The sequence below is a fragment of the Sinocyclocheilus anshuiensis genome, unplaced genomic scaffold (assembly GCF_001515605.1).
Source record: "Sinocyclocheilus anshuiensis isolate Anshui unplaced genomic scaffold, SAMN03320099.WGS_v1.1 scaffold2749, whole genome shotgun sequence".
In the NCBI taxonomy this organism is placed as follows: Eukaryota; Metazoa; Chordata; class Actinopteri; order Cypriniformes; family Cyprinidae; genus Sinocyclocheilus; species Sinocyclocheilus anshuiensis.
In genome coordinates this window covers 347,711-369,458 of record NW_015554047.1, presented here as the reverse complement: position 1 = coordinate 369,458, position 21,748 = coordinate 347,711, and the positions used below count along the sequence as shown (strand labels likewise).

General features: G+C 40.0%; 2 protein-coding genes across 4 annotated transcripts in view; both read left to right on the top strand.

The window, feature by feature from the left end:
• acsl6 (acyl-CoA synthetase long chain family member 6) overlaps positions 1-8,990 on the top strand; it is a 25,364-nt gene extending 16,374 nt beyond the window's left edge. For all 3 annotated transcript variants that reach the window (XM_016460331.1, XM_016460333.1, XM_016460332.1), the window contains exons 12-20: positions 681-815; positions 1,509-1,643; positions 2,963-3,131; positions 4,930-5,018; positions 5,386-5,502; positions 5,742-5,885; positions 5,964-6,065; positions 6,337-6,408; positions 7,504-8,990. In XM_016460331.1, coding sequence (XP_016315817.1) covers positions 681-815; positions 1,509-1,643; positions 2,963-3,131; positions 4,930-5,018; positions 5,386-5,502; positions 5,742-5,885; positions 5,964-6,065; positions 6,337-6,408; positions 7,504-7,644 — 1,104 coding nt within the window. In that variant the 3' untranslated portion in view covers positions 7,645-8,990. The remainder of the gene's footprint in view (positions 1-680; positions 816-1,508; positions 1,644-2,962; positions 3,132-4,929; positions 5,019-5,385; positions 5,503-5,741; positions 5,886-5,963; positions 6,066-6,336; positions 6,409-7,503) is intronic.
• Positions 8,991-10,728: 1,738 nt separating this feature from the next.
• The window catches only part of LOC107668440 (cation channel sperm-associated protein 3-like), a 20,484-nt gene continuing 9,464 nt past the window's right edge, over positions 10,729-21,748 (top strand). Inside the window, exons 1-11 of the mRNA XM_016460306.1 lie at positions 10,729-10,795; positions 12,051-12,186; positions 13,993-14,211; positions 14,303-14,485; positions 14,719-14,859; positions 16,548-16,640; positions 17,382-17,530; positions 17,624-17,706; positions 20,256-20,375; positions 20,675-20,725; positions 20,808-20,911. Coding sequence (XP_016315792.1) covers positions 10,767-10,795; positions 12,051-12,186; positions 13,993-14,211; positions 14,303-14,485; positions 14,719-14,859; positions 16,548-16,640; positions 17,382-17,530; positions 17,624-17,706; positions 20,256-20,375; positions 20,675-20,725; positions 20,808-20,911 — 1,308 coding nt within the window. The 5' untranslated portion in view covers positions 10,729-10,766. The remainder of the gene's footprint in view (positions 10,796-12,050; positions 12,187-13,992; positions 14,212-14,302; positions 14,486-14,718; positions 14,860-16,547; positions 16,641-17,381; positions 17,531-17,623; positions 17,707-20,255; positions 20,376-20,674; positions 20,726-20,807; positions 20,912-21,748) is intronic.

Below are 21,748 nucleotides of genomic sequence, written 5' to 3'. Positions count from 1 at the left end.
GCGCACACACACACACACACACACACACACACTCTCTCTCTCTCACACACACACACCCTCCAGCACAAACTCCAGCTCTGCTCAGGTTACAGTTTGGCTCTGTGTCAGCAGTTCACACTAACGAGGGCATGAAACCACACCTACACAAACACAGAAACTCACGCTTCCTCTTTCTCAGACGCTGCAGTCCTTATATGACCCACTGATCTATGTCTCTTAAAGGTGCCGCCAGTTTGTTTCCTTAATGCACTTTAAACAGCTGGACTGATCTGAGAGAACATCTCCATCATCACACTGTGATTCTGTTACACTGTTATGAAACACGTGTATTACGGACAGTCAGATACTGGATCCTTGTAGTGCTTTATACAGCACAGACTGTTTCATATATATATATATATATATATATATACGTATATATATATGTGTTCCTAGAACGCATTTTTGTCAGCTGGGTTCACAGTAATAAACAGGAAAATATTAATATTTTAATATTAAATTAATATTAATATTTATGTTAATCTTGCACAATTCATCCATTATAAGACTTTTTGTTTTATTTTCGGCTCTACATAAGGCAATAGAGTCATTATGTCAGATCAGTTTAGTTGGAGTTTGTCAGTGCAGTCAAATATTTTGCAGTATTTCTGATCGCTCAGTCTGCTGTTCCTGATCTCTAGGCGGTGGTCATCTGCCACGGCGGGAGGATTGGCTTTTTCCAAGGTGATATCCGTCTGCTTTCGGACGACATGAAGGCTCTCCGGCCCACTATATTTCCAGTGGTGCCGCGGCTCCTGAACCGCATGTATGACAAGGTGAGATGCTGACCACTTTCTGTCTGTCTACATATGAAAGTTCTGCACAAACTGACTGATCCACAAACATATTCCTGAAGAGTAATAATGCACACAGACACCAGCAGTGTAACAAGGGCTAAAATAAGTTTTGTTGGAATAAACTGAAGTATTCAGGTGTTAAATCATATTTTTAAATCATATTTTTGACTTAAATTAACTTGTTAATTTAGATGTTTTAGGTTGCACAGCAGATGTGCAGCGCTCTGACCTTCAACGTGTGTTTTCAGGTGTTTTTGATCAGCAACTCATGGTTTATTGCTCGATTCAGACAATATTTGCTGTTTATAAAAATGGTGTATATCGAATTATAAATATGTTCATATTTTGAGTTTCTTGACATTGTGTGTGTGTCTGTCTACAGGCCTTTCAGGCATTTATATGGTTTATGAGGACACAGATGTGTATAATAACATGAGTATTGCAACATGAACGTGGTTTATGAGGTTTACACTTCCTGTGATCCTGTGAACCAAATGGCTTGAAAGCAAACTAAACAGTGTGTTTTTGAGAATGTAGAAATAATGCCTGTAGTTTTGTGTGAGGGGTAGGTTTAGGGTTAGGGGATAGAAGATACAGTCTGGACAGTAGGAAAATTATTACACCGATGGAATGAACCCATAAAACACTGAGCACATGCGTGTCGTCGCTCAGATCTTCAGTCAGGCCAACACCTCTCTGAAGCGCTGGCTGCTGAACTTCGCTGCGAAGAGGAAAGGGCTGGAGGTGAAGCGCGGCGTGATCCGCTGCGACAGCGTCTGGGACAAGATCTTCTTCCACAAGATCCAGGTGCGTGATGAACAGCGCTGGTCTCTGCTCGTCTGATGTCTGATTGCTCGTCTGTTGTCTGATCGCTCGTCTGATCTCTGACCGCTCATCTGGTGTCTGATCGCTCGTCTGATCTCTGACCGCTTGTCTGATGTCTGACCGCTCATCTGATCTCTGACCGCTTGTCTGATGTCTGACTGCTCGTCTGATGTCTGACCGCTCGTCTGATCTCTGACTGCTCGTCTGTTGTCTGATCTCTCGTCTGATCTCTGAGCGATAGTCTGTTGTCTGACCGCTCATCTGATCTCTGAGCGCTAGTCTGTTGTCTGACCGCTCATCTGATCTCTGACTGCTCGTCTGTTGTCTGATCTCTCGTCTTATCTCTGACCGCTCGTCTGATGTCTGATCGCTCGTCTGATCTCTGATCGCTCGTCTGATCTCTGACCGCTTGTCTGATGTCTGACCGCTCGTCTGATGTCTGACCGCTCATCTGATCTCTGACTGCTCGTCTGTTGTCTGATCTCTCATCTGATCTCTGAGCGATAGTCTGTTGTCTGACCGCTCATCTGATCTCTGAGCGCTAGTCTGTTGTCTGACCGCTCATCTGGTCTGTTGTCTGACCGCTCGTCTGATCTCTCGTCTGATCTCTGAGCGCTAGTCTGTTGTCTGACCGCTCGTCTGATCTCTCGTCTGATCTCTGAGTGCTAGTCTGTTGTCTGACCACTCATCTGATCTCTGACTGCTCGGCTGTTGTCTGACCGCTCGTCTGATCTCTCGTCTGATCTCTGACCGCTCGTCTGTTGTCTGATCGCTCATCTGATCTCTGACCGCTCGTCTGATCTCTCGTCTGATCTCTGAGTGCTAGTCTGTTGTCTGACCGCTCATCTGATCTCTGACTGCTCGGCTGTTGTCTGACCGCTCGTCTGATCTCTCGTCTGTTCTCTGACCGCTCGTCTGTTGTCTGACCGCTCATCTGATCTCTGACTGCTCGGCTGTTGTCTGACCGCTCGTCTGATCTCTCGTCTGTTCTCTGACCGCTCGTCTGTTGTCTGACCGCTCATCTGATCTCTGACTGCTCGGCTGTTGTCTGACCGCTCGTCTGATCTCTCGTCTGTTCTCTGACCGCTCGTCTGTTGTCTGACCGCTCATCTGATCTCTGACTGCTCGGCTGTTGTCTGACCGCTCGTCTGATCTCTCGTCTGTTCTCTGACCGCTCGTCTGTTGTCTGACCGCTCATCTGATCTCTGACTGCTCGGCTGTTGTCTGACCGCTCGTCTGATCTCTCGTCTGATCTCTGACCGCTCGTCTGTTGTCTGACCGCTCATCTGATCTCCTCACAGGCCAGTCTGGGCGGCAGGTTACGGATGATCATCACCGGAGCGGCTCCTGCGTCTCCGACTGTGCTGGACTTCCTGCGAGCGGCGCTGGGCTGTCAGGTGTACGAGGCGTACGGTCAGACGGAGTGCACCGCCGGATGCACCTACACCACTCCTGGAGACTGGACGGCCGGTGAGACTCTCATCAGCATAATCAGCACTCACACATCTGAACTACTGTACTGATTTATATGGGTCTAATCGAATTCTGGTTCTGTTTTGTTCAGTCTAAAAGAAAATAACACTCAAAGAAACAAAAAACTAAAAGAAATATCATTGATTATGTTATTACAGTTTTTTTTCAACTGCTTACACACATTTTCAAAACTTTGCCTTTTTGTTTTAAACTTTACACATAAATACAAGTATGGCACACACAAAATTCAAAATGCCTCGCATCTCTTGCAAAATGAAGCACTGCATTCAAAATATCACAAACATATCAAGCAAAACTGTGAGCATTTTACTGTGAGCATTTGTTTGTGAATACAGTATCACACAGTACGAAAGAAAATAAATACATGAAGCATGTGTAGATGTGTGTTTGTAGGCCTGATCTAAAGCCTGTTCAGTGAAGCACATGTGAGGAGTTAGTGATGAATTAGTGAGGCTTTCTGATTGGTTGAGTCTGAAAAAGGAAATCAAGATACTTCCTGTTAGATTTGTGTGTGTTACACAGAGAACTGTGTGTTGTGTTTTACAAAAAGTGTTTTATGAAATTGAAAACTGAGTCAAAGTCTGAGATTAGTGTAAGGTTTTGTAGATTTGGTGTGTGCTTCTGCTGTTTGAGTGTCAGCTTTCAGAAACTGTGTGACAAGTAAAGATTCTGTGTGTAAGCAGTTGAAAACAACTGTATTATTATTAATTATACTATTATTAATACTTTTTTAGTGGTTATCTTTACTGACCACACAAACTACACCGTAAATACTGCTAACCTCCAACTGTTACCTTAAAGAGCTATTTTTACCTGATTTAATCATAATAATTAATATTAAATCCAATTTAAATGTTTGAACGAAACCGGGAACCAATGTAACAAATTAGAGTATGATTTATTTCAGTGTGGTGTGATTATTATTCTAACACGTCATGATACTGATAACAGCTGATCCGTCTTTTGTAACACACTCAATATGCTTATTATTGCTTTTATTAAACAGTTACCTAACAAAAACCTTAAGGCAGAAAAATGTGCACTGCATCGCTGCAATCCTGCAGACTGAAGGTTTGTTTTAATGCGGCTCAGAGGTCACACGTCTCCACGATATCAATTCACAGGTCAGAGTTCAGCAAACCTGAACTTTGGAGCGCAGCGAGCTTGTTTTTCCCGTCTCCAGCATTCACATGTGTATGATCGGTATAGTGTGAGTAGACTGACCGATCAAGATTATATCCTGCAAAGACTGACACCATGTGCATTCAGTGAGTTGAATATTGTGCAGCAGTATGAAGCAATTGTGAGAAAATGTCTTGATTGTGCCATCTGTACGCACAGCTCTCCCTCTTGTGGCTGGTTTTTACATGACACGTCATTTGAGCTTTGCTCTCAGTAGTGATGTCTTTACAGTCGGTCATTGTGTTTTTCAGTCATTATCTCCTTTAAACAGTCGTTTATAGAGTCATCCGTAACACTCACCGGCAGCTGCAGGTCTGGATTTATGTTTGTTGAAGCGGTTGAAATACACCAGATAATACATGATATTACTCTTTGCCTGGGGGATTGTGTTATATGTGTATTTATTTGAAAACAGGACAGAATGTAAAGAGTTTTCAGGAGTAATATGGTAACACAATCATTTTCCAGCTCTGTACTGAAATGTTTGTGCAGGTTTCTCTCTGTGTTCATCCATGCTGTAGACTGAAGACTGGACGGCGTGCTAAAGCATATCACTGTGATGCAGTTATTCTCCTCCTGTTTGTTTCTGCAGGTCATGTAGGCGCTCCGCTGCCCTGTAATCTCATTAAACTGCTGGATGTGGCTGAGAAGAACTACTTTGCTGCTAAAGGAGAGGGAGAGGTTTGTTAACACGGCCTGCGCACAAATCCTCTGAAAATACTTTACAATCAAGAAAACGGAAAGTAGAAATCTACTTATATTTGCAGAAATGTAAACACAATTTCTCTAAAATGTCTAATGCATGATGTAAAAAGTAATTTCATAAACCTTGAGTGTTGTAAGTTGTAAACTATGAAATATTGATTTTCAAATATCGTGACATTCTGAACCGTAAATGGCTGAACAAATCCTTTCACAGCACTATGCTTCTGTCTCTAAGCGAGACTGTGAGGAAGAACGGAAAACTCCATACGAGGGTCTCTATAAGAGATCTGCAAAACAACGCTCAAAATCAGTCATCTCCTGTATTGTTTCTTTCTTGATTCAGATCTGTGTGAAAGGCCCAAACGTCTTCAAGGGCTATCTGAAGGATCCCGTGAGGACGGCTGAGACGCTGGATGCAGACGGATGGCTTCACACGGGAGACATTGGCAAGTGGCTGTCGGTACGTCTGCCTTTATATGACGACCCTCGCGCCGCTGTGTCTGATGTTATGATCTATCCTTATAGAAATCTGACTGATATTGCTCGACTGAGACCTTGTGCTTCTTGAATCTTTAACCAGAGCACCAGTATACTGAGTATACAGAGTAAACCCTCCCAAAAACCAGTGTAAAGAACAGTTTGGACCATCCCGGTCGCTCAGACAGCTGAATGACGGCTTCTTTCGTTTGTTTCCATCAGAACGGCACGCTGAAGATCATCGACAGGAAGAAACACATCTTCAAGTTAGCTCAAGGAGAATATATTTCCCCGGAGAAGATCGAGAGCATCTACATCCGCAGCGAGCCCGTGTCTCAGCTCTATGTGCACGGAGACAGCCTGCAGGTCAGTGGCTCACGTTCCTGCAGCGAAGCACGAGTTCACAGCGCTGACCGTTCATAACGCTGATGATTGTGTGTGCAGTCCTGTCTGGTGGGAATCATCGTCCCGGATCCGGAGGTCTTACCCTCGTGGGCTCAGAAGAAAGGCTTCGAGGGATGCTATGACGAGCTGTGTGAAAATAAAGTAAGGCTTGATGAATGCCTTTTATTGTCATTACACACGTACATTTATCACGTAGTGCACATTCAACAAACACATGAAGCACAAATTTAACCATGTTACATACTTGCACAATAGAGAGTCGAGTTACTCTAAGATTGACTTTCAACAAAAGCAAGTAGAGAAGTATATAGCACATATATAGCAAGAAAAAAAAGTGTATTTCTCGTCGTGTGATGTGCAGCTTTCACCACGTTAGCGGTTTTTGACCTTGGTCTCTGTTTCGTGTCTGAAGGAACTGAAGAAAGCCATTCTGGATGACATGGTGCGCTTGGGAAAAGCCAGTGGCCTCCATTCATTCGAACAGGTGCGCTCACAACATCAGCCATCAACAGCTGCAGTAATAAACACAGTTACTGCTTACTAAACACTCTGGCGTGAAAATGACTCACTATTGCTAAGCATGTTTTAGGACTAGTAATAGCACAGATTGGTTAAGGAAACACTTCGTTTTGAATTTAAAGGTGAGTTGTGCCATTGCTGATTAATGAAGGTCTTCTTTCTTTATTGAAACATCTTCTAGTCGTCATCTTTCATCTCTGGCTCATGTGCTTCTTCAAACGCATCTCATTTGAGTTAAATGAAATCCTCTGAGTTATCTAAGATTACTGTGCATTCTTGTGTTCAGTGGAAAGGGCAAATTTACTGAATCTCAAAACCATGATCAGCACTGCAGCGGTGTAATGAAATCATTCAGAAGTCATAGAAACACACATTCTCTTCTAAACTGGGACATTGCATCAAATTCCTGGACTTCGATTGTGTTTATATACAGCTAGTTATAAATATTATCATTCAACCCTAAACCACACACTTATCCTAAAAGAAAACTTGATTTACTTTATACGATTTTTACAAACGAGGATGTCCCCCAAAAGGGAGTTTTTGGAGATTTTGTCACTTACGGGTACACAATTGTCACCAAAATATGGTTAAGCACACAGCAAAAATAAATGAAATGTAGAAACTGTTTTTTTTTCTTGAATGTCATAGTATTTCAACAGGCTTTACATGTTTTTCGTCAAGGAGTTTTAATGTAAAATATCCATGATGTGGCTTTTCTGCATGATGACATCAATTAAAGCAACACAAAAATCATGATCATTTTTTGGAGACAAAGCACACTTTGTATCACATCTCATAATATATTAAAGTATGCTTAAGCCAATGTAGTTATTACATTGCGTTTTTACGTTTTTCACAGCAATGCCACAGAGAAAACATTTTTAGTGAACATTTCCCTAGTGTGAGGAAGATTTGATTACTCTAAAGAATGATCTTTTGTGCAGTGGAAAGTTTCCATGCATGGAAGCGTGAATGCTAAAAAAGCAGCTTTGTTTTTAAGAGTGAGCATGTGGAGTGCTGCTTGATAATTCACGACGCTTTCTTTGACTCCTGACAGGTTAAAGACATCCACGTCCATAAAGAAATGTTCTCCATACAAAACGGTTTGCTGACCCCCACTTTAAAATCCAAGAGACCGGAGCTGAAGGAGTATTTCAGCAGGGCAATCGAGCAGCTGTACAGCAACATCTCCATGTGATCGCTCGTCTCCAGCAGATGAGGACAGCCCATCATTCCTTCACTATTTGTTCTTCTTTGTTGAAAACTAGCTGGCACTAAACGCTCTGAACGAGCCACGGGCGCCGAGGCCGAGCATGAGCTTTACTCAATGAAAGAATATTAAACAAGTAATTCCCCCTTTGGCTGTGAATGTCAACAGTTGGTGTGCCTTTAGAAATGTGGCAGAGCTACAACCAAATCGAGTCGTCCTCCAAAAGCGGACGCGGTTCCAGCTAGCATGCATGCTTCATTCGTTCTCCGGTGGGCCGAGGAGGGCAAAGGTCACCCGTGTCCATTCACCTTTCCTTTTAAGGGTCCGAAGGGAATTGGATTTCCAGCTAAAAGCCATGCATGCTGTGTGCGGTCTTCCAGCATTGACATTCCCAGGCCCTTGAGACATTTTGCATACAAACCTCCTGCACAATAATCACCATAGGATGCTTGTCTATGTAGTAAAGCTCTACAAATGTGGCTCGCGCGATCAAAGCAAGCACGTCGTACAGTCTTGGGCCGACTCGACGGATCATCTGGCTTTTCAGTTCCTTTCCATCCCAAAGTATTTCAATAGTAGTGTAAATGTTGAAGAAAACTAGATATGAAACTATTTAAGCAATGGTTTGAAGTGTAGAGAAAACAATAAGATTTGAATCTGCTCTTGAATGATATCAGAACTTTATCTTTGTATTTTACGAGGGGATATGAATGGGGACGAATCTGCAGAGATGTTCGTTTATTCTCGCTTTCGTTTTCTGGCATTAAAACATGATGCATTTCACATCCCCCTTTTGCAGGCCTTTTCAGTCCTTCTGTTCGGCCTATATTAGGTTCTTGTCTGTTTGCTAGAATGTTATTGACTTATTAGCTAATTTAATGATCAGGGTTTTTCCATTATTCATTTATTTATTAATTATTATTAGAAGTTATCTTCCATTTGGATGCCACTAAGCTCTTTACAAGTGTACATTCCTCTAATTCCAGTGCTCCTAATTTAGCGGTCCGTAAAACAGCAAACACCAGACTGAAGACCAAAGCCCACTGTCTGTCGTTACGACGTCTTCAGAGTCTCTCAGTCAACAGCTATTAGTCAGTCTGAACATGTGAGCCTTAAACATTCTGTATCGCGTTAAAATTTGGAGAGAGAAAAAAAGAGATTTCCCCACAGTTTTGTCCAGCTGTTGTTTGTGTTTTGGTTATTGAAACAGTTCACTTGCATCTTTTCCTGATAATGAAGTCTTTTATGCGCATGTACATCTCTGCATATACACAAAAATAGTGATGAGTGTGTGCAAAACATGTAAAAATAAAAAATAATTCTTTGTAAATCTATTGGTGGTCTTCAGAGTATGTGAAGCCTCCCCGCTCAAATCAGAGAAATATAACATGAATACATAGTGATCTAATCTTCTTTGTGCCACAGATAAAAGCAGGCTTTATGATTTCTTTAGTGGTTTGTTAAGCCCACACAACATCTATCTATCTGTACTACTGTCCAAACGGTTTGCTATTTCCATATTTCATCAATAATAAAGGTGCAGCGATCAGGAGCTTATCAATCATCACTGATATATCCAACTATCCAGCCCTTCTCTGAATCCGATTTGAGCATTGAGACTTTCATGTTTTAATCGTCCCCATCCATCATGGTGATATGGTGAGTCGGTCCATCCCATCGTTTTTCAGTAAACGTGCTCTAAAATTTGAAACTACGGTGTTCGACTTTATGAAGACAATAATAGCTTTATTAAGAGTGACTGCATCTCTCTACAACCTCCTAAAACAAACTTTTGGAAGCCTCCATTAAACATTTACTTTTAGTGCTAGTGCTGTTTATTATGCTATTTTTACAGTTATGGTGACTTCTAATTCCATAATCCATAATAAAGCTTCCTCCAGTGAAAAAGTGCATCTGCTGTTGTCTCTCACATCAAAATCCAGCCACATATTAGTTTAGAGCTGTTTAAATGCTGCTTGATCTGTGCAGATTTCTCTCCTGATTCACACCAGAACACTTTTTCACTGGAGGAAGAGTTATTATGGATTATGGACTCTATGGTATTTGAGTTAAAAGCGTCTTAATGCTGGATGTGTTTCATCTTTTGTCTTCTCCAGATGTTAACTGATGGACTGGAGTGCTGTGGATTACTTGTGGATTATTGTGATGTTTTTATCATTCTGACGGCACCCAATGTGTTTTGACAGCTCTGGGAGAAAGAGGACGTTTGGTCATCCTACATTTATTCATGTGATTGAAGAGTCCAAATACCTTCTGCAAATGCTAGGCTATAAAATCATCAAATCAAATGGACTGCAACATTTGTTCATATTCAGAACCTAGTTTCTGCTCTCAAACTTTACCTTCTGTATTTCTTACAATTTATAACTTCGTGAATGTATGATAATTTTTGTTTTATAACATTTGTCTGTATGGTGGGAAAATCCCATTCACAAAGCAAGATGCCTTTATCTATCTGTTATCTTCTCTTCAGAACATCATAATGCAAAGAAGCTAACTTAGCCTCTATGTTAAGACTTAAGAACTAGTCTGGGGAGCGTTTCCCAAAAACAACTATGGTTGCAAGTACCAATAGAGTTCAATAGAACTAACCGAGCAGAGTTAGCTAACCATGCTTTTGGGAAAACACACCCCTGACCAACTAGCAGCTTACCAAGGGGTAATAAGTCTTATTTTTTGGATTCAACTTAGACTAATCTTAATTTTTATGTAACTGAATAAAAAAAAATATTATAACCAGTCTTAAAGAAAAAAAATAACTAACTTTTAAGACTAGTCTAACTGTTTTAGCCAGTCAGCCTTATTTACTTGAACAAGGAAATCCAGAAATCTCACAAACGCTTGCCACACTCTCATTTAAATAATATATTTCAAATCAGTAACATTTATGGACATGAACTGTCCCGTTTGTGCTCACATATCTTTAAAAAAATGCTTATTTATGGCTGATCCAGCCAACGTGCAGTCCAAAGCGCGCGGATGACGCACCCATGCAGCTTTTGATTGGCTAAAATGCACGCGGTATCCATGACGACGCCAAAGATGCACGTTTGAAAAGAAACCGTCAGCTTGTCCGTTACTCTGACTGAATGAAGATGGAGCGCAGAGGAGTTGCTCGGTATGTCATTTTAATATTAATGAATAGTTTATGTGCTTTTACAGTTAGCTGTGTATAAAGAACACACGGAGGATTTGTTTGATCAAACTATTATATGATTCCCTTGTGTTTTAACTCGGTTTAACATGAACGCAACGCGATTGTGAATTGCTGAATAAATCGGCAAAGTAATAGCTGAAGTCTGAAAGAACGGAGGAACAGCAGTTCTGTGGAGGAGACGGTCTGTGTGCGGCAGACTCACCGGAATATTATACGTTTAGTTCACGAACCAGAGGACTGCTTTTCATTTGTTGGTTAATCGGAAAATCGCTGCTCATATCATCACATAATGCACCTGCTTCTGCCAGCCGAGAAACACATAATAACGCTAGGCTGTATATATATATATATATTTTACAAAAGCACAAAGATTTGTTTTTATTGTGAATGTACTCAAATAAAGGCAAACCTTTTACAATTCCGGTTATCTTTATGACTAAAAGGAGTAGTTTCTGTTAGTAGGAAAAAGCTAATTGCGCCGCACAGTTAAGCTTTGCTACCGTGACAATGCAGCCTGTTCATTATCATACAATACAGTCAGTCAAACATATGGGAAAAAACTATGTAGTAAAATCTGTTAAGCCGTTGTTATCACTGTACCGCCGTGATGTAAAACATTTTGCTTTAGGTGGATAGGCCCATTGGAACGCGAGTGAAGTAGGCTACATAATAAATAATAATTTGCCATTCATACATCGCGAATACGGAAACATTTGATTTTCTGTGGAATGAGAGACGCAATGTTGGTTTCAGTTTCGTTTGAACCTAAATTAATTCGTTTTGGCTTGTCATTTATATTGCTATAGCTTCTTATATTTTTAATTCTTTAATTATTTTCTAAATACTGTTAATTGAAAGGATTTGTTGTGGAGTGAGGGGAACTAACACTAGCTATGTTTACAGTGTTTATTATAATGTTTGTAAACATTTCGCGTCGGTTAGGGTTATTTCTGAATGAAATAATAAAATGCGACTTAGGGTTAGGGTTCCCCCTAAAAAACACATTTTTTTATACGCGTAACGTATTTTAACCATGCATCAAACCGTTTTAAATATTTTGATAAATTACTGAAAAAATAAATGATTAAATGACGTTTAAAACCGTTTAACTGATTGTATTAATCGGTCAAAATTCTTACCGTCGGTTAACCGGTTAAAATGAACATCCCTAGCTGTCACTGCACTTCACCACTGATCACACATTTCTTTTTTGTAGGATAAGAAACATTATTTCTACCATCACCAATAGCCAATGGTTTGCCAACGTCATCCGGCTAACCCTCGCGCTCAACATCATATTCATCATTTATGTGGTTGATTGGAGACTGAACGATCTTTCTCCTTCCCTTTACGTAAGTATCGAGATGCGCGGTATTGGTTTGATGAAATATGAGAGCTCTCAGACCCTCCATAGACAGAAAGGTTACTACCACGATCAAGGTCCAGAAACGTAGCAAGGATGTGCACAAAGAAAACAAAAATAATGACTTTATTCAACAATTCTTCTCCTCCTCATCCCATCTGCAGCGGTGGCCGGCCGCTATTGTGGAGAGTATCACGATGCATATGCGCTTGCTTCCGCTTCATGTGAACAATGGTTGAATAAAGTAGTAATTTTAGTTTTCTTTGCGCACTAAAAGTATTCTCATAACTTTGTAAAATTACACACATGATCTCTTCTTTATGCACCAAGAGCTTGTAACACTCAAAAGAGAAAGGAACAATTGAAATCGCATCATATGACCCCTTTAACAGTAATTTACCAGTAAAGTCTGTATGTGTGAAAGGGGCTAGTGTCATGAAACATGACACACATGTACTGAATCAATGTTAGCCAATAGAGGCATATTTATTGAAAACAACAGGAAAAATAAGCAGCGCATGACCTAAAAGAGCAAACCTAATAACCTACACTAAACAGAATACCATGTAAAAGTCAGCATATTATAACCAGGGGTTGCGTTAACGGAAAATGGTCTTTCATTTACTAAAGTAAATAAAAAACTAACGATAAGGCCGCGTGTCCGCCAAAGCATTTTTAGCCAGCTGAAAACGCCCAGCTGTGAACGCTTGAGAGCATAGCCCTTATGAATGTCTGCATGAAATACCTCTGCTTTTGATTAACGCTATGTTGATACAGTAAGCGTTAATCATTCCAACGCAATCTTAAGTTGAATCATATAATATAAAATGTCTACATTCACTACGGAACTCGGATGAAAGTTAAACAGAAACTCGGTATGGTAAACAACTCAAATAAGATGTGGCTTAATAATTGATCTCTGTAGCTTTATTATATACAGTGATTTGCATTAAACTGTAAGCCCTAATACTACAAATAGAAGAAAATCATATATGGAAATGTTATCTTGCGGCAGCTCTTTGATACCCGGCCACTTGTTTGTACGGATTAAGTTTCATTCATTCATTTGATCGCTAGCATCCTTGTTCGGCATCTCTAATAATAAGGAATCTTCAGCTTGGTTCATTCAAGTCAAGGTGTTTATTTGCATAGCATCCACAATACACATCGTTTCAAAGCAGCTTCTTGTAAGTTCTGTTACCTCTATAATGGCTTAATTCTTTAGCACTGAGCAGTTTTACTGGGCAATATGGCGATATATAACAATGATAAATGATCCACTGTTTGAGATCTAGCTATATATTCTCCCCTTTAAAAAATAGCCATGGTTTTGCAAGGAACAGCGCTTGGCATGCTCCTGGCGTTTTAAAAAAAATTAAGTGCTCCCATTCAGAACAATTGAAAAAATACGCTAGCTTCGGGAAAAAGCGCTTTAGTGGACACGCGGCCTAATTCAAAATACTTAAAGAGCGTGATTGAAACTGAGCACCTTTTTGCACATATCTACCAAACAATATTTAGTTGGCTATTAAACTTGCTCATCCCTAAATGAATCCATTTGATTGATGCCGCCCTGTATTTTGTGCACGAATGGAGGAATGCCTCACATGACATTAATTAAAGGGGTGCTATTATGCTTTTTCACTTATTCAACTTTAGTTAATCTGTAATGTTGCTGTTTGAGAATCAAGACTTTGTAAAAGAGCATAATAGGACCCCTTTAAGGGATGTCAAGTATTCCAAAGAGTTGCAGAGTAATCACTATATAATTATCAAAGTATGTGGTTTTTGGCAGACTGCTAATGCTTTCTTCCACTGCGTGAACCTGATTGAGTATCTGCTGATGATATGTGTGGATCCGAGGGGCTACTGGAGGAGTCCCCTCAATGTGCTGTCTGCGTTTGTGCTCCTGCTCTCCTCCGTCTGCATGAGTCTGAGCATGCCTCTGAAGCACCTGGTCTGCATTTGCGTCCTGCTGGTCTTCAGGCTCAGGAATTACACGGATGTCGAGCAGGTCGTCATATGACAAGCGTACAGGAGTTTTCTATCTGATTGTTTTATTTTTTATTTTTGCAATCAGTGTTTGCGTTGTTGGTGTCTTTCAGGAGTACACTGCAGGCATCTGGAGGGGATTGAAGAAAGCCAGCTTGATCTATTTCTTGATCTTTGTGATCGTACTGGTTTTCGCAATGGCTGGTCACTCGTTTTTTGGAGACCCAAACAGAGGAGATCCAGAACACTGGGGAGACCTCGGCACAGCCCTGTTCACGCTCTTCAGACTGCTCGTAGTAAGATGAGGAATTATTCTTACGTTTTCTGACATTTATCAGGTACATGTAAACATCTTAAACATCAGGCCATCCTGTCATTAGTAGGACTCAACAGATGTTCTCCAGATATCTTTGAGCTTTAGCAATAGATCTTTTGATAAGCGAAACGATTGTCAAGCATTTGGACAGGCTTGTAAAATAGATGCTTGACAGGAATCAAATGCTTGACCTCGAACTCTATGTGTCAATAGTTGTATGATTGGACGAGGGTGCATCAGGACCTCGACAAAGCGGGTGTGAGCTACAGCAGCGTCTTCGTCATCGGCTTTATTATTACATGCTACTTCATACTCCTCGTTATAGCCAGGGCCGTTTTCATCACTGAATGCCGGGTAATAACCTGTTTTACACGACTAAAGTTGACTTATAAAAATGTGCTTGCTTGTTATTCTGTTTTGCAATGAAACCTGAATTTATTTAGGTGAATTTAGTAGAAACGGTGCAATTAGGGCTTTGCATATTAGAAAGGTCACGATCTGCACATGAAAGCGAACTGACCGATACGGTTGGCAATAGTCGCTTCCACACCATTTTCAGAGGGTTTGGAAGATTTGTACACAAAGGGCCCTATCATACACCCGGTGCAATGCGCCCATTTGTGCGCTCATGGGCGTGCTGGTCTGAAAACGAGGTGTGTTCATGTGCATTGTTGGCACGTTGCTATTTTGAGGCAACTGAAATAAACCAACTAAAACCTGGTCTAAAGTCAATGGCGCAGTATTTATTTTTTTGTTATTTAAAGAGTGCGTTAGTAATATGCACATATAGGCAGGTCCACAACGCGCGTACACTCTGCTTATTACACACTCAGGGGCGCACAGCAGCACACAAACATGCTAAATATTAAAAATTAAAGGGGTCATATGATGTTGCTAAAAAGAACATTATTTGCGTGAACATTTGGGCGGCGTTATGCTAATCTTCCCACATCGTGACGTAGACATGTGGGGGCGTGTTAGAATGAGAATTTAGGTAGGTGTGGCTGACTCTTAACTTTTATAAAGAATATCTCTTTGGATTTGAGACTTTAGTCTTTGCAACTTTACAGATCTTCTTTATGCACCAAGAGCTTGTATCACTCCAAAGAGAAAGGAACAATTGAAATCACATATGACCCCTTTAAAGGATTACAATGTAAAAGATTATTATTGTGTAGGCTACATAAATATAAAAATGCCTACATGTCATAATGGATAGACATTGCATGTATCATAAGACTACCTATTTGCTCGTGCACGAGCAGCTCCATTTCATCTCTGGAGACACGTTCAGTCTTTGCGCTTGCAAATTCCGCCGTGTAAATAGCGAATCCGCCATGGCACAAGTGCAACTGGCTCTTAAAGGGAATGGGAGATGAGACCCTGATTGGTTTTTTGCACATTATGCCCAAAACACACCCATTACTCATTAAGAGAATAGGGACAATCCTGTTAAACCATGCGCCGGGCACGCTGACCATTTTTAAAAGTGGATTCGGACACGCCCTGAGTTCACCTGCGCCGTGCGCTTAGATCGTTAAAATAGGGCCCAAAATGAACAGAAATTGTCATGGATTTTTAATATATTATTTTATGCTATATAAGAGGATACACAACAATATTAATAGTACAATACTTTATACCCAGGTATAAAGAAAATTTGGACCCTAAAGCCACTCCCTGTTTCTGGAGAAAAAAACGAATAGGAAATAGTTAAATATCACATAAAAAATGAAGTGATTTCAAAGACAAATTTAGAGGATGGTATGATTTTTGTTCTTTGTTCAAGAAACAATCCAGATATTAGAATATGATATAATATGGAGACGACATTTATTATAATATAAAGAGAGGACAATCAGTGTAGTGAGAAAAACCTTCGCATCCCAGGCTTTGAAATTAACTTTATTCAACTGTTTAATAAAATCTCCTTTATGTTTAATGTATGATGGGCGCTGCTCTACAAAATGATTTCAACTATTATTTTGCTTTCAATTACAGTTCAATATCAGTTCTCTTTTATCTTTACTGATGTTCAACAGAGTGCATTTGGGAAGGCAGCGGAAAGGAAGAAACGTACGCGTGAAGAGGAGGTAAAGAAGAAGGTGGAGGAGGTGCTGGAAAGGGCTAAACAGGTTAGTTTGAGGCATTGATCACGGACTCAGTGTCACTGAACTGCTTAAAGGAGCATGAAACACTGAACAGAGATGCTTGGGTCTCATATCATACAAGAAACTGTTCGACACATTCATTTTCATTTCTGGATAAATATGGTGAACTTCACTAAAGACAGTCTCTCACTGATCTGGACTCATCTGTACTTATTTCTACAGTGAAGGCTATCCAGTGTTATTTTACATTTCATTAGTTAATTCAGTGTCTGTACCTGAATACTATTGTTAGACCTTCCTAAAAAACTTAAAGCACTGTTTATTTCATTTGTATCTTTATTCTATTGTATTTACTTGTGCTATTCTTTATAATTTTTTGTTTTCATTTTATTACTAAGTTTACTTGCTTATTTTAGTTAGAATATCATATCACAGTCATAATTTTGGCATCATGGCAACACTACGCGCTGTCAGAATATTTCTCCCTGTAATAATTGTGAGGTTGTAATGTTTACAGATGGTATGTTAGGTAATATCAGTAAATTCTGCATCACCGCTTTACTCTCTAATGTGCATTTAATGAGACATTATGTCAATTTACTCACTTATCTGTGAAATATAGTAGGTTATCATTGTTATATTCCATATCTGGTATACATTGGTCATCTTATAGGCTTCTGATATTTTGATAAAATATTACCCAATGTGTCATGTATATGTACAATATTTTTCAATAACCATTTTCTTTTCTTTTTTTTACGGTAGCACCATGCCCCAAAACTCCGGAGTGTGAGGGAACTCAAAAGGCCCTTATGTCATGATCGATTTATTTATGCGCAGGACAAGATCACTAGTTCTTCTTTCATAGGGACATTTATGCAGCAGCTGAATAAACGAGAACAAACCATGTTAGAGTGAGTGACTGTGTGTGATTTCATATTCTGTTTTTGGACTGGATACTCATTTTTTTTATTTAACTTCGTCTTTTGTCATAACTCTGTACGCAGGTGGTGGCGGCTGATAAATGAGAAGATGGCTGTACTGAAGGAGGAGCTCGAGGACAAGCTGAATGAGGAAGCTCTTGCTGAGGGTAAGTGTGGTCCTACTACAGCTTGTGAGTCTTTACAAACAACAAATAATACATAATGTTTGTGCCAAATCCGTCCAACTGCGGCATTACATTTAGTTCTGTTGGTGTTCCATCAGTTTTTAGGTGAGTTTATAACCAATCACGCAGGTTTCTGTTGAGCTTACGAGTGTAAGGGCCAATCAGAGATGGTCAGAGGAGTCACGGCTGAAACTGAAACTCACAAATCCTCTCATCATAAACAACAAAGTGCAGATACGATGTAAGAAAGAGATTAATTTCACAGCATAGACAGGATTATAACGAGAGTTTTTGCTGAAACTCCTGCTGGACGAAGTTATGGACCGGGAACATTTTCTGCTCACTTCCTGTATGTGATTTATTTCAGTTTGAATAGCTGTTTTGTTTTTCGTGCTGTTAAAGGATTAGTTTACTTCCAGAAAAAAAAATTTTCCGAAGAATTTATTCACTCCCATGTCATCCAAGATGTTCATGTTTTTCTTTCTTGAGTCGAAAACAAATTAAGGTTTTTGAGTTAAACATTCCAGGTTTTTTCTCCATATAATGGACTTCAATGGGACCCAACGGGTTGAAGGTCCAAATGGCAGTTTCAGGCTCTACACAATCCCAGCCGAGGAAAAAAAAAACAAAATTATATACTATTTAACCACAAATGCTCATCTTGCACTAGCTCTGCGATGCGCATGATGACTTTACACATTAGGGCTGGACAATAATTCAATATCAATATGTACTGATTTGCTGATTATCAATATTTAAAACAGTTGAGTACATTTTTTTTTCAGGATTCTTTGATGAATAGAAAGATCCAAAGATCAGCATTTATCTGAAATAAAAAGCTTTTGTAACATTATACACTATTCCATTCAGTATAATTTTTATACATTTTTTGGGAAAGAAATTATAGAAATTAATAATTTTATTTAGCAAGGATGCTTAAAATTGATCAAAAGTGATGATAAAGGCATTTATAATGTTACAAAAGATTTTTATTTCAGATAAATAGTGTTCATATCGATATCGGAATTATATCGTATCGACCGAAATTAAGAAATATATCGTGATATAAATTTTGGCCATATCGTCCAGCCCTATTACACATTACGTAATCATGTGTGAAAGGTCAGTTCTTCGTCTGTGTGCTTTGGTTCAGAAAGGTAGGGTAGTGCGAAAACCTCCATCTCATGTTCTCCTCCAACTTCAGAATCTTCCAACATCGTTGTTTTACCTTTTTTTGTAAAGGGTGCTTTCTTTGCACGTTCGATTTGTAAACACTGGGTCGTTACTTCTGCCTACGTCATGCATGACCTTTCCAACGTGACTATGTAATGCGTGAGGTCAAGCTAGTGTAGTTAAAAAATATATAATGTTTTTTAAATGTATAGAAAAATATTAAAAAAATATATATATAAAAACATACAAATATAAAATGACCGATTGTTTTGCTAGATAAGACCCTTATTTCTCGGCTGGGATTGTGTAGAGTCCTTTGAAGCTGCACTGAAACTGCAATTTGGAGCTTTAACCCATTGATCCCATTCAAGTCAAGTCAAGCTGAGCTTTATTGTCTGTCCGCTACGTGTGGGGTCATACAGTGGAACGAAATGTTGTGCCTCACAGGACCACGGTGCTACATAAATACAGACATACAACAATGAAGTAAAACAGTATAAACCTATACACAACTAACCTACTGACAGATTTTGACTATTAATATACTATATATAAATGGTTACCTAAACATAAACTAAAAAATACAAACTATACAAATGCTTCACATAAATACTTTACATGTGCAAAGAGAAACATCGTAAGTCAAGCAGCTGGCTGGGGAACAGTGCAAAATGATTTGTAGTGCATGAGCATGTAAACATACATACAGTATATTCATACATACATATATCCACAATTTGTTACTACAGGTGTTTCATGTTTCAGGAGGTAGGGGTCTGTATGGGGTTTCAGAGGGGGGCGGGGCCTGGGGAAAGCTGTTGAGCAGTCTGGCGGAGCTGGAAGAGACTGTGGGAGGGATGGGTGGGGTCCTTCACGATACTGGTGGCTCTGCTGGAGCATCGTGTAAGGAAAATGTCCAGGATGGAGGGGAGAGGGGCACCGATGATCTTTGCAGCTGTGTTCACTGTCCGCTGGAGGGTCTTGCGGTCTGCTGCACTACAGTTCCCATACCAGACAGTGATGCAGCTGGTCAGCACGCTCTCAATGGTGCCCCTGTAAGCCTCTGAGTCTTAGTCACCAAAAGTTGTATTCCTAAAGTTTGTCTCTACAACTGCTGCCTTGTAAAGTTAATGTCAATGTTACTGGACACTTTTATTTAAACAACAGATAAATTTCAATAAAAAACAAAAAAATGAAAGTGGTTTTCAAATATGAGAATGAAACATGATGCACGCTTTGGTTCCTTAGAGCTGCATCTACAGTATGTAGTGGCCAATCAAGTAATAATCTGCTCTTATTGGACATTGGCCAGTTGAAGTGTCCTGTTCTGAAATCTCGCCTCTCTCTCTTTGTTTCAGGGCTGTACAAGAAGTCCGGCAGATTAGTATTTCTTGGCCTGGGCAATGCTGGCAAAACGACGCTTCTGCATATGCTGAACGAGCACAGACTGGGTCTGCATGTGCCAACCTTTGACCCCAGTAAGTGTACATTTCACCACACCGACCCTGCACTGCACCTTTCATAAAATGCTGCATATTGAGCTTGTCTGGCTTTGGTGTCCACTGATTCGTGTGAGCTACAGTACCAGCATACACAGAATGTTACACACATTTTAAAGCCATATATCTGAGGTTAAATATGGTCTGAAAAGTCATGTAAAGTCTAGTATTTAGATATAGAAGCGTATAAGAAGCTTTCGAAGACGTTCTGTCTGTGTCTGTTTTCAGTCAGAGAAATAACCGCTCATTAGTTCGGCTTTGTCTCTTTCCCCTCACAGCCTCAGAAGTTCTGAGGATCGCTGGCGTGACCTTCAGCTCCTGTGATCTGAGTGAGTAGACGGATCCACACCTCGCTGTCTGTCTGCATCAGATCGCTCGTGTGCTCAAGCTGTGTCCTGTGTTTCTGAACAGCTCGAGGGGAGTGGAGGAAGCTTCTTCCAGCCATGAGCAGCATCGTCTTCCTGGTGGACTGCGCAGATTACGCCAGGCTGCCCGAATCCAAAACAGAGCTTGACGTGAGCTTTATACTGTCCCCAGCCATTTCAGCCTTCGTTACACACTCGTGATGCGCCAGTGAACACGAGACATGTTTGCTAGAGTCCTGCGCTGGAATTCTCATGCCATACTGTACCTGTGTGTGTGTGTGTGTGTGTGTGTGTGTGTGTGTGTGTGTGTGTGGGGGTGGGTGTATACAGGCAACTCTGAATTCCAAGAAGGATGTACTTCTTACTTTCAAAACAGAATAGTGAGAGTATTGCGTGTAGAAACTACTGTTTTAATTAGCCTTCACAATAATGCATTCCATATTTCTCATTGTTAACATAATTGGTGTTAAATAGCTGAAGACTGTCAAGATTTTAAATAGATTTTAAATGACTGACTGCAGACGTCCCAGATTTTGTGGGAAAGTACAAACTTTGTGAGGCATCTTAATGATGTAAGATGTGATGTTTTGCAAGAGAACATCAGAATAATGATAAAGAGTAATCTTTATATTTTGACTATTATTCTAGATGGAGACTTTCAGGCAGTGGGAAAAGCTCCAAAACATTCTTGCATTTTATTCCAAGTCTGCTGAAGTTATACAATAGATTTGTGTGAGAAACAGACACATGTTGTGCTTTTTTTATTTGATCTTTTGTCATTTACAGGATAGTAGAGGTTAACAAAAGGTGAATGGGCTATGGTCTGTCACGTCACATTAGAGCTCCAAAAGAGTACTTATCGTTTGAACTTCGTCATAAAATGAACAGTTTGAAAGCTGAGACTTTTATATCAGGCGTAATTTGCAATATTTTGTTTATATATATATATATATATATATATATATATATATATAGCAGGGCTGTACA